General features: G+C 40.2%; 1 protein-coding gene across 2 annotated transcripts in view; it reads right to left on the reverse strand.

The window, feature by feature from the left end:
* Positions 1–12,963, reverse strand: part of GRK3 (G protein-coupled receptor kinase 3) — a 1,268,751-nt gene that overhangs the window by 455,281 nt on the left and 800,507 nt on the right. For both annotated transcript variants that reach the window (XM_078667331.1, XM_078667330.1), the window contains exons 5-7: positions 11,513–11,587; positions 8,369–8,430; positions 4,572–4,623 (exon numbers count right to left, since the gene is read on the reverse strand). In XM_078667331.1, the coding sequence (XP_078523457.1) occupies positions 4,572–4,623; positions 8,369–8,430; positions 11,513–11,587 (189 nt within the window). The remainder of the gene's footprint in view (positions 1–4,571; positions 4,624–8,368; positions 8,431–11,512; positions 11,588–12,963) is intronic.

Genomic DNA, 12,963 nt, shown 5'->3' on the forward strand with positions numbered 1-12,963 from the left:
CAGCAGTACTTCTAGGAAGTGACAACACTTCCCCACATATAAACACATGTAGCAAAAGTATAAGTCAAGGATAAAGACGATTTATCTGCCGGGCAAGGTTCAGTATTCGTGACACAATTGGTTGAAGGAAGGATGGAAACTAGTTGAAATCCACCTTTATACATTTAATTCTAGACCAAAAGATGAATGGTAACTCTGTTGTTTGTACAGACCCGGTAGATATATTTTCAAAATTTCTAAGGACTCATCTATCTAAAACCACAGGGCAATCACAACATACCTCTCGAGTCCAGTGATTGCAGAAGTGTCCAGATTCATAAAACAAACAAAGTAAAAAAAAAGTGATGCTGATGGGAAAACATATACAACTAGTTTGAATATTACAATCAGACTGGTATGTCCTGATGGAGACAGTTTAGTGTTTTACTAGCCTCTCCCACGATGGATGGTTCATACACCCACCCCACACCCATCCAACACAGACTTCACCGGTCAGGTGACCCTTCCAATAAAAGAGCCAGAGTGCCAGTTCTAAGTACCAAACCTATGTTGGTGTGTGTCTCTCTCACTCATATACAAAGTATGTGGGCCTAGAGCCCTCAACTACACATAGACCAAGCAACACATTAACCAGGGCCTACCAAGACCCTGAAAAAAGGGTGTTGGTCCTGGAAAAAAAAAATATCAATAAGCAGCTGCCCCAGGACACTTCTCTGCCCTAAAATATTACTTTGGATCGATTTTGGGCAGAGGATGACAACATGAAAAAGAGGTAGATTGAAAGTAGGCCAATTTAGTTGCCTTTCATGACCAACAGAATTGTTACTATTAACTCAAACAAGGCCAGGGAGATTCATGTCACTATATGACCGGCTCACTATGGATTATCAGTTTCACAGTGCCATAAGGGGTTAGTTACATTTTTAGTACAATCATCACTGTCCCCTTATGCATTACAACATTAGCCCTTTCATATTTCCTCTTCTGTTTTCTAATATTCAATTTTCAAATTCCCAATTTTAAGTTTTGTTATTTTTGTATGCGAAAGTAAAAAAGTTTGAATGCTAAATAGATATAAAAGACAACTTGATTCCAGACTCGAGCAAAACTCTTAGAGACGTTCTTTCTAGTCACCAATTGCAATCCAACCCAGAAAATGATACAGTGGTTGTAAGAAATTGGGTTGTTGGTCGACTGGGGTGTGAGCCCTGGTCAAGTAGCAACCACAATCCTTCTCTGGGTAAGGCAGAAGCAAACCCTAAAATCACATGTGCTCAACCCTCTGGTAGCTTGTCATACAGCAGTCAGACTTAACTTAGAGGCAATGTATAACATATTTGTGCAACACTTCAAACAGAAATAAAACTAAAGCACCGCACAAAAAAAGGATCCCACACATAGTGAGAAAACTAGAATGTTCTTTAAGAAATAAAACAAAACCAAAGCAACACAAATTGAATCAGTAGAAAAAGAGATATGCAATTTTAAAGATTTTAGTCACACCAGACCGGGACAAAGTCACAAGTTCAGGTTGAACACCATAAAGCACAGGCCAGCTGCAGGGACCCAGTTAAACCTGCTGAACAAAGTACCTTACATCCTGGTTTCCAGAGATTTGCAAGGGTTTGAGTCAAAGCTCTGTCAGGCAGCCACAGTGATGCAGCGAGGTTGTGATGCGAGGTCCTGCATCATCATCGAGAATCCTGTTGATGATGGCTTGTGATGCTTAGTCCTGCATCAAGGATGTGTCACACAGTAGAGATGATGTGTCAGTTCTGAGGAGCTCTGGGGTTGCGATGCGGAGTCTAGCATTGCTGTTGAGGTTGCCGTCAAAGAGGGATGGGAGGGCATATGCTGAGGTTCTGATGAGTTGCAATGTAATGTGGGTCTTTGTGATGGGTCCAATCCAGACATCAGTGGTGATGAGTTGGGTCTGCTCTGGTTTGTGCTGCACAGCAGAGAAGATATGTCAGTTCCGCTGGATCCACAAACACTGGCAGAGCACCTTACGCATATTTCCAAGGGTCCAGGACTAGGGTGGCACCACCCGGCAGGGTAGCTTCACTAAAGGCTCAGTCCAGGTGGAGGTGCAAGGGTGTTAGAATCCTGCTGTGTCCCTGAGGCTTCAAATCAGGAGGGCAGCCAACTAATCCTTGGTGTCACTCTGGGTTTGGGTTCAAGAGATAAAGGTCCATTCCTTCTCACCCAGGCAAGAGGGCAGCAGGTCAGCACAGAATTGCAGCAGTCCTTCAGAGCAGCAGTCCAGCAGATGGGCAGTCATTTCTGTAGCACAGCAGTCATTCTTCCTGGCAGAGTAGCCACAGGTCCAGAAGTGTATAGAAGATTTGGTGTCTGAGGTCGAGTATGTATACACAATTGTACCTTTGAATTGGGTAGAAGCTTCTAGGGGCATACCTTTGACATGCACAGATGCCCTACCTGCCTGGCCTTCACTCCAAACTAACTACAGGGGGCATGTAGCCTTTTGTGTGGAGACAGGACACAGCCTATTCAAGTGTAAGTGGAGCGGGGCCCAGAACCTCCCACCCATCCTGCCAGTAATGGCCCATTCAGTCACACCAAGTTCCCCAATATATGTGGCTGTTTAGGAGGAATACACACAGCTCAACTGTCACTCACTCCCACTCATGTGACCCAGAGACAAGATGCAGGCACCAAATGACCATTGCAAGAAAATGGCAACTTTCTAAAAGTGGCTTTTTCAGAATTGCAATTTAATAGCTGACTTCACCATAAGTTAGGATTTTAAATTGTGATTCCAGATACACAAAACATGAAATAATTATCCCCATTTGGAAATTGCACCAATAAAATGAAATAAGGTAACTCTGATGTTATCCTATGGGGGAGGTAGGCCTTGCAGTAGCGAAAAAGTAATGCAAGAGTTTTTTACTGCCAGGACATGCAAAATTTAAAAGTACATTACCTACTTTTTTAATGAATAGTACCCTGCCTTTTGGGCTGTTCAGGGTCTACCCTAGGGGTGACTAATTTAGATTAAAAAGGAAGGTTTGGGCCTGGCAAAAGGTTTTCTTTGAGAGGTCGATATGGCACACACAGGCTGCAATGGCAGGCCTAAGACCGTATTGAAGGGCTGCTTAAGTGGGTGGCACAATCAATGCTGCAGACCCACTAGCAGAATTTGATTTACAGGCCGAGGGAAAATTTTGTGCCACTTTACTAGAGATGAACAAGTAAATTATATATGCCAAGAGGGTATAAGCCAATATAACATGTTTTAAGGGGAGAGTACAAGCACTTTTAGCACTGGTTAGCAGTGGTAAAATGTGCAGAGTCCTACGGCCAACACAAACGAAGTCAGCAAAAACAGGTGGTCTGAAGACAAAAAGTTGGGGGAAAACCACACCAAAGATGGCAGGACTAACCGTGACCCATAGAAAATGGCTGTATTTGCCCATATTTCAACTGAAATCAACCATTCTAAAGTGATTTCTACTACATTCATTCAGTCTCTGCTAAGTTTTATCTGGGTGTTGTACTCACATTTTTAGATGGCTCATGCAGCAATGATTTGAGTGCTTTAGTTTTGTGGGTTTCTGATATTTTGCCAAAGTCTTCAAATTGGCAGTATCTGCAGATACAGAGCAGCCCCTTAATACAAGTTCAGATATACCCTCAGCCAAGGGAAGGGACCAATACTTGGACTACTTGGACTCATCTACCTGTTACATAGTTGAGACCTTGTGTCCTTATGTGCAATAAAGTATGCCCCAATCTTTAACTAGAGGCTAGCATGGGCCACATATCCAGTAAAGGAATGGCATCATCAAGGGAAGTAAATTGAGGACTAAAGTTTGCCTGCAGGAGTTGGGCAGAACTATCTCAATGAGAGTCAACTTATGAAAGTCCTAGTACTCTTTCTCTGCATCAAATAACCCAGAAAACACCTATGTTCTTGAGCTACTGGGTGAAGGTAGTTGATGAGATGGATGTAAAGGAGCAGGCGCCATAGTCCTCCCTGTGGTCATAGGCAATGTGTACAACAACTTTTGCTGCAGACCTGAGTGGTCACTTCAGTGGAAGAGCCAAAACCCAAAGATGCCAAGAAAAAATCAAGACAAACCTAGCAAAAGTTATAGTGTGTGTCTGCGCAATTGTAGTTTGCATCGATGACTTGAGTGAGTGGATCACTTAGCGAGTGCACTGTCACCTAAAAGTCTTCAGGCGCTAGGACTGCACAGAACACACCCATAAAATACTCAAGGAAATACCCAGATAACAGAATAAGTGTGTGTTTGAGGACACAACGAAATGCAGAATGAATATGGAACTGTTGTAGGGCACGTGTTAAGCAGTCCCAGCGTAATGTCCACAGCTTTGTCATGTTGTACTGCTTTTTAGTGAGGTCCGATGGCAGGGGGGGTTTCAAAATGACAAGGACCGCTTTTCAGAAAGAATTCAATGAAGGAGATTCTTCTCTTAGGCAAAATCAATAATATTGCTGCATTATTATTAGTAACATTAAACATGTAAGCAACAAACCCATACACTGGCATAAATACAATATATATTTTTTGTAACTTGCTCACATGAATGTTCAGCTCCACATTCTTCCACTGACAATACCTAGTAAACTTGTCACTGTAAAAAACAAGAAAAAAGAGAGTCAGAATGTAATGAAAAACATCATTTATCCTGTTCAAGTGACATTCAACCTACAGGGAACTGTTAAGACTGACAGGACGTCAAACATTGTGTAGGTAGTTCTACCGTTCATTGCTGTTTCTTACAGAATTTAGCTGCAAAGAATACTAAGACTCTGTGCAACGCTTAAGGCTTCCAAAATTAATCTAGTGAAAAATGCACCACCACACTTTGCGATACCCTTCAACTAACACAAACCTAAACCAACCTGGAATACAAAACTGTCAACAAATGCAAAGCCAACAAAACAAGAACGTAAGCCAGAGATTGAAAATAGACTAATGAATTTATAGGGATAATTAACATTCGGGGTGTCCTAAGCTGCTCCTCACAAATTTATTTACATCTAAGCAAGGAGCGCCATACTGCATACGTGGACACATCACATTTACTCAGTGAAAACTGACCCTGTTTTTGCAAAGCTGTAGATTCTGAACTCTAGCCCTGCCGGCACCTAGGGAAACCTAGAAGACTAGACACCCAGGGGAATCCAGGATGGGGTGACTTGTCTCGCTCTCACCAGGTTCTGTTACCCAGAATCCCTTGCAAACCTCAAAATTAGTTAACAAAAAAAAGTTATCCTCACATTTCTGTGGTGGAAAGTTCTGGGATCTGCGTGGATCCACAAAATTCCACCCACCCCACATTCCCCAAAGTCTCCTGAGAAAAATGGTAACTCACTTATGTGGGTAGGCCTTGTGCCCGCGTCAGAAAATGGCCCAAAACGCAACGTGGACACCCCAGATTTTCTCAGTGAAAACTGACCCTGTTTTTGCAAAGTGCCTAGCTGTAGATTCTGAACCCTAGCTCTGCCGGCACCTAGGGAAATATTGCAACCCTATACATTTTTGAAAACTAAACACCCAGAGTAATCCAGGATGGGGTGACTTGTCTGGCTCTCACCAGGCTCTGTTACCCAGAACCCCTTGCAAACCTCAAAATGTCTTAAAAACAACATATTTCTGTGGTGGAAAGTTCTGGAATCTGCGTGGATCCACAAAATTCCACCCACCCCAAAGTCTTCCGAGAAAAATGGTACCTCACTTGTGTGGGTGTGTCAAGTACCCACGACAGGCAAGGGCCCAAAACCTATTGAGGCGACATCAAAATTATCTATCACCAGATAACCAGACAAGTCACCCCATCCTGGATTCCCCTGTGTGTCTAGTTTTTAAAAAATGTATAGGTTTGCTAGGTTTATCTAGTTGCCGGCAGAGCTAGGGTTAAAATCTACAGCTAGGCACTTTGCAAAAAAAAGGGTCAATTTTCACTGTAAAAATAAAGTGTGTCCACGTTGCGTTTTGAGCCGTTTCCTGTCCCGGGCACTGGGCCTACGCACATAAGTGAGGTATCCTTTTTATCAGAAGACTTAGGATAACACAGTATTGTAGAACAACTGTTATTACCTATTGACTTTCGATGCTATTCTGCCTTCCATATGAAAGACAATGTGTAAAAAAGAAGTCACTTTGAAAACTGTCCTATAATTCTCATGCTAGTATGGGTACTTATAATTTTGGAAATGTGCAAATATCTACTGTTTCTAAACTCTATATTTTGTTCTAATTTCAGAAAGACATAGGTGTCTTTCATACCGATTTTTCCATGTATATATTTTCCCAAATTATTTGCTATATACCCGGTATATAATAAAAAAACATTGCTCAGATGCTGCTCAGTTATTGGCTCTGGGTTCGTCGGGTTCTTGCTGAACCTACAAGTCCTATATATCCCCACAACAAGAAACATCCAGCGGATGTAATAGTGTATTGCTTTGAAACAGCTGTCATAATTAGAAGAAGTTACAGGTGAAAACATTGGCACAAATGGTTGTTTTTTTCAACTAATTTAAAATGTTTCCTATATTCAACTGACCCCTTGCTGAAATCAGAATTTTTTAGTTTTGTCTATCTTTCTAAAATGTCTAGCTTTCCAGGATCCATTATTGCTTTCATACACATTTCCACCATTAACTGGAAGAAGGTTGAAAGCACAAAAAATAGCAACAATAGGCTATGTCCCAGTAAAATGCAGAAACTGTGTAATTTCTGGGTCCCCTCCAGGGGAATCTACAAACCCTGGTTACCTTAAGACTCCCTGTGATGTTGGAAGAAAAGGATGCACATTTGGTGTGGGTACCTTATCTGGTCCAAAGGTTACAAGGGCCTAAGCGCGAACTACCCCAAATAGCCAAAAATAGGCTTAGCACTGTGGGGGGAAGGGAGGGGGGGGGAGAAGGCATAGCAGCAAAGGGGTTGAATACATATTAAAAACTTATTTCACCCAGTGGTGTAGCAAGACCTTTTGTCACCCGTGGTGGTCCCTGTGTTTGCCACCCCCACCTTGATACGTCACTGCTTTTACCACATAGATGCCATCCTCTCTGTTTTTAGTGGCCTGAAATATTCCAAATTGCCCCATTTATAGAAGCGTCAAGTTTAGTAGGAAACGTTTACACTGGCCTGTGGCAGTGGTGGTGTTGCCAGTCAATAGTGAAAGCTGCAGATGCCTCCTGAGCAATAACTTGGGCCCTGGAACTTGTTTATTTATAAATTAAGCACTGTTTCCCACATGTTAAGAAATGTATCTCTCAAGTTCGTAGATTACAAAGCATTTTGAAGAATGTGTCCTACCTAGTGCCTGAAGCACGGATTTAGCTCTTTAGCTTAATAACTCGTTATATGAATCACTGGAGTCAGAAAACATATTAGAATCAGCTTAATGTAATTCATATTAAAACTAATTTGGCTCAAAATGTGTAGGAAAAGGTAGAGCTTTTTTTCCTACACGGACAGTTAATGTATAAAAAATTAACGTCATAAATATCTTCTTTCTGCTCATCACTGTTGTTTTAAAAAAAAAAAACATACCATAAGAAGGTAAAGCAGTTTTTATTTTCTCTTATTAGTTAAACTGCAGCTGCAATTACCAGCTGTCAGCTGCCTTTTACCTCAACTAGAGACTTCACACAAGTTGCCTGCAATAAGAATATTAGAGACATGTTTTTCTTAAAAGCATTCCAGGCAACCATGTATTATATATAGAATTAATGGAGCGGCCGTACATAACATGGATTCTCCTCCCTGCTCCAAGTTAAAAAAATAATAGTGCATAGCCTCCTGCCACTCACACCCAACACTGTGTGCCTTTCCTTTCCTCCTCTCCAGTAGCCTGCTTTCCATCACAACTCTGACAGGCTCTCAAGGATGCAGGCAACAGCAACATGGAATTCCTTTGTGATGTAGCAACATTGGTTAACAAGTTCTGTTCACACTAGTGGCTCTCAGTGGATACAGTGTGAAACAACTTTATATATGGTATGATAATAGACATTTCTGTAATCTACCATGCCTGTGCGTCTAATCCCACCCAACCAAGGCTTGATGTCCCTCTCATTTCTGTGTGTCCCTATCGCTGAACCTAGAGAACAGGAGATAGTGCTAGCATTCCAAGCATGCTGACTGGATCAACAATCTCATAATTCCACCCAGCCTGCTGATAATAGGAAACAGGATATACTGGAGACAATCAAACCAAGTGTCCTCTACGGAAATACAGAACTCTCTCTCCCTACAGTGTCTCTATTTTGCAGCCACAGTAAAGCAAGAATTTGAAAAACCCAAACAACATTTTGTAAACCGAATTCAAATAATACTGCTTCATCAGGAGTGTGTTTTCATACCTTTCTATAAATTGGTCGAATATTTTTCCTCGGAGACTATCAGATATTTCTTCAATATATGGCTAAAAGGAAAAACAAGCAGTATTAACAGTTTGATAAATTAATTAATATTCATTAACCAAATATGATCATTTATAGCCTTTCTCTTATCACTTTACCAAATGAATTGCTTAAAAGAAAGTCTTGAATAACCAGCAGGGTGGGGCTATATTATATATATTTTTCTAAACCCCTGACATTTGCCAACAAATGGAAACTTGACACTATTGCGACAGTTATGTTATGCTAATGTCTTTCTATCGCAAATTCACACAAGGTCATTTTAGGATTGAGGAGCATTTAAAGCAACAATCAAAGACATTGATCAATTTAGTGAATAAGTAAAACATTTTTGAGTGTAATTCTGAATTGGTATGGTCTATTTTTTTATTTTGGCAGATGGACTGAATTCCACAAACATATTGATTACTATAATGGAGATCATCCTTAACAAGGATCTCATCTGAACTGCAAATTCATCCTTTCAGATCACAAGGGACTGGGTGGCAGATTATGCTTCAGCTCAAGTCAAGTAAAATGTTCATTTGAGTCTGACACAGACCCAAAAAACTATACTTAATGTATTGGAATAATGAAAAAACTCCATACAGTTCATTATAAACCATGACAATTAAACCATTCAGTACAATTTAACAGCATTCTATCCTCAAAAATGCATAATCAAGACCGAAATTCATTCAATGTATTAAATCGCATATCAATCAGATTTATTAAGCAGTCCATTTTGTAGTTTAGCAGCCACCACTAAGAACCCCCCAACAGCATTACTAACCAAGGGAAAAGGTAATATGTGTAAGTTTCCCTTTCGGACATTGTAAGGATATTGGAAGTCACAGAGGAGCTGTTTTATTTAAAAGCAGTCCCAGACATGGTGGTCTGCTGAGCCCAGCAGCCCACCATCCCTGGGAGGTCCAGCCATTCCCAATGGGGTCACAAAATGCGAGTGCCTCATTAATATTAATGAATCTCGCACTTTACGACCCCACTGGGAACCGCACTCAGTGTCTCTGACACTGTTGTACATAGTAAATTGCGACTCGCTATTTGCGACTCGTAATCGAGCACAAAAAAAAAGAACTGTCTATGTCTTAGAAGAGTTGGACAGGGGATCAGGGATGCAGCCTATTCCCAGGGCCTTGTAAACCTAGATGGAGCCGTATCCCACCTAGGGATACTGATCTGTCCAACTCGTATCAAAACCTTTATATTTTGCAAAGAAAAGACAAGCTGCTCATTCACAAGCTAATTTTCACAGTACATATTCCACATTAATTGTACCATATCTGCAACCAGAAGATATATCTGATTATAGAGATTAAGAAATTAAAGATTTAATTAGCGGCCGAGGAAGCAGAAAGTATGTAACCACATATTTTAAGGAATAAAGTACTTCTTATCATGCGTAAAAAAATATTAAGCCTTCAGCCTCATTCCTCTCTCTTAGTGCTCCTGGAAGGCATTTCCTAAACACGGATTTATTCTCAAGTAGTTATAGCTATTCTGTATTACATCACGTAATATACTCATAAGGGTTTAAAATAGATGCTAAAACCAAGCTGAAATAGTATTCAAAAAAGGAACTTGTTCCTACACATTCTATTAAATGAGTCCAGTCAGAACGAGAAACATAGCTGAAAAACATAAATAACTTTTCTGACACCTCTGTCAAGCATTATATCTAGTTGGAAATGCATAGAATATTAGAATGTTAAGAAGAGTAACTTAGTCCCATCTAATTAGTTGTATGCACCTTAATTTTAGGTGGCTATTTTGAAAATGTAGCATCAATCTGGCCCTTTTGGATTCATGTTTCATACCCCTGTGTGAGAGCAAACACTGAATAAATTGTTTTTCAGGTCATTCGCATTAAAAGACGTGAATATAATGAACCTACTTCAGAATCATTCACACAGGCAATGATTGTCCTGGAAGCCCAGTGGTGGTTCCCCTTCCCAGGTTAGCTCCATTCATCATAAACAGCTGCTTGGTGAACACCCCATCAAACTACATCAGAATTAACATCTTACACCATCAGAGCAGCCTTTGTGAATTCGCTTGCAGAGAATTCTGTGGTAGGTGATTCAAAACTAACGAAATGCAGGGACACAGCCAAGCTCATTATTTCAAGATTCAAGTCGCAAACATTATTTCCAAATGTCACTCTTCTTCCCGTTATAGAAGAGGCGAAAAATGTTTGAGCAGGAAACTGTAATCACATATCAACTCACTGGGCCAAATAAAGAAAGCATTGCACAGATGTGTGAAGGTGATGTTTCTAAAGAAAGCACCCAATCTGCACGTGCTTTATTCAGAAGGGATTCTGCTATATACATAATAGAAAGTAAATATTCTGTACTTATGCACTTATAAAGGTATATATTTTATCATGTCTGGCACCAGTGACTGAGGTAGAAAGGGACAAAGAGGGATGGGAAACAGGTGGCTATGCACACCCCCCCTCTAGCTCTGGGAAGGCACCTTCCTCCACAGGGCTTTTAAATACATTATCCTATTTGTAAAGGACAGTAAACTATGCCTACCAAACTGTAGAAAAGCCTGGTGGGCTTTCAAATCCTGTTAATCCCATGAAAATTCGATTTCTTCTTGGTCTGAACAACCAATTTAAGCTGGGTACTTTCTCAATGTTTCTCTCACAGGCTTCCTCTGAAAAGAGTAAGTTGTTTAAAGCTTTTCAATTAACATTGTTATGTTTGCACATCTGTGTCTGAGCCTTAGGCAGTTCTGGAATGCAGCAAAAACTCTTCAAAGTATTCATGGACTCGGTTGGTCATTTCCTAGACGCAACATAATTAAATTGGAACTGGTAGCAGCACATATTTGTTAGTCCCTCGCAAACATTGCTTACTGTGTTCACCAATTACTTTAATCCGTGATGGGGCAGTTTTTACCAAGAATTGTACCACTTTTCATATATTGCATTTAAAAAACAAATATACATCGTTTTCCTTCAAAGAGCTATCTTATTATTTTAACTCATCATCCATATAAACAGTCTCCACTTCAAACCTTTTGATACAGAACACCGAAGTGATAGGACATTAAAATGTAATAATTTGATTTTACCTGAAAAAGCGTAGGTGGCACTTGTTTCTTTGCTAGGTGTGTTTGTACATGATCTACAGCTTGCTTCGAAAATGGCTTTAAAGGCAAAAATAGGAACATCATGTTTTAATTCCAATCAAGATGAATGAACCAATTAAATTGTATTTAGTACTCACTGAGTGAAATAAACTTATTCAAATAACGCATAGCTCATGACATCCAAGCTATATTAGTAAAATAGTTTTACATTAAAATTGCATGGCACATAGAAATGGTGTCAAGATAAACAAATCATTAGAAGCAGCTCTATACCTTCATTCTTTGGATGATCAGATTTCAAAACACAATCGGGCCTTTAACCCGTTGGCTGCTGCCGTCGGCCATTGGCCGACGGCAGCACTACCTCGCTGGTGCTGCTGTCGGCCAATGGCCGACGCTCCCGTTTTTAAAACGGCCGCACTGCCGCAAAAAAGCGGAAGCAGCCAACGGGTTAAGGCACAGATTATTTACAAAATATCTTATATTTATTAATAAAAAAACAAAAAACAGAACAGCATTTTGGTAAAAACAAACACACAAAAAATCCTAAATGTGTTACATATGTCGGCTTGGGAAACGGATTCACTTAATCGTCTCTCTGCATGACATGCTGCAACATTGTTATCAAGGTTCTTACCAATAGGCATTGCTCGACTAGAAAATAGACTTGGAACTTAGTTGTGATATATGGTTCCCTTAATTATTCTAGTTATAATAAATCCATAGATCGCCTATAGAGGAAAGCTTCTACAATGCAGAAAGCTTTATTCGTCCTCAACTGCTCTGAGTCTGTAGGAATCCCCTCAATGATTCTCTGCTTCACTCAGATAGCCTCTACAATGGTCCTCTGCAAAACCTCTGCTGAACATCTCTCAAAACCTGGAAACAATTACTGTAAAATCAGCTATCACCTGAACATATCGAATTATGATATGAAGAACTAATTTTTTTAAATTGGTATTTGCAGAAAATCAAAAGACCACAAATAATACATGACATGACAACTTTTTAATACATACAATATACCACATCACAAGCATGGCACGAAAGAAAATTGGAGACAAAATTCAATCACAAATATAGGATGTACGTTGTTACAACGCATGCTTTTACCACGCATGGTTTTACAACTCAGGTTTTTCAACGCAAGTCGTTACAACGACTTGCGTTTGGGGGTGCTGGATAGTGAATAGTTTAATTTACTATTCCAACTCCAGTCCCCGTGGATAGTAGGGAAGATGTTGGATAGTAAATTAAACTATTACCTATCCTAGAGCGCCCCCCAGCGCAATTCGTTGTAATGACTTGCGTTGAAAAACCTGCGTTGTAAAGGCACTGTGTGGTAAAAGTTGCTTCGTAAAGGATGGTTCCCACAAATATATCTAAAAATAGCAGCACGGTTTACCTCATAGAATACTTTTGATAATATAGGA

This window comes from Lissotriton helveticus, chromosome 11, assembly GCF_964261635.1.
Source record: "Lissotriton helveticus chromosome 11, aLisHel1.1, whole genome shotgun sequence".
Lineage (NCBI taxonomy): Eukaryota > Metazoa > Chordata > Amphibia > Caudata > Salamandridae > Lissotriton > Lissotriton helveticus.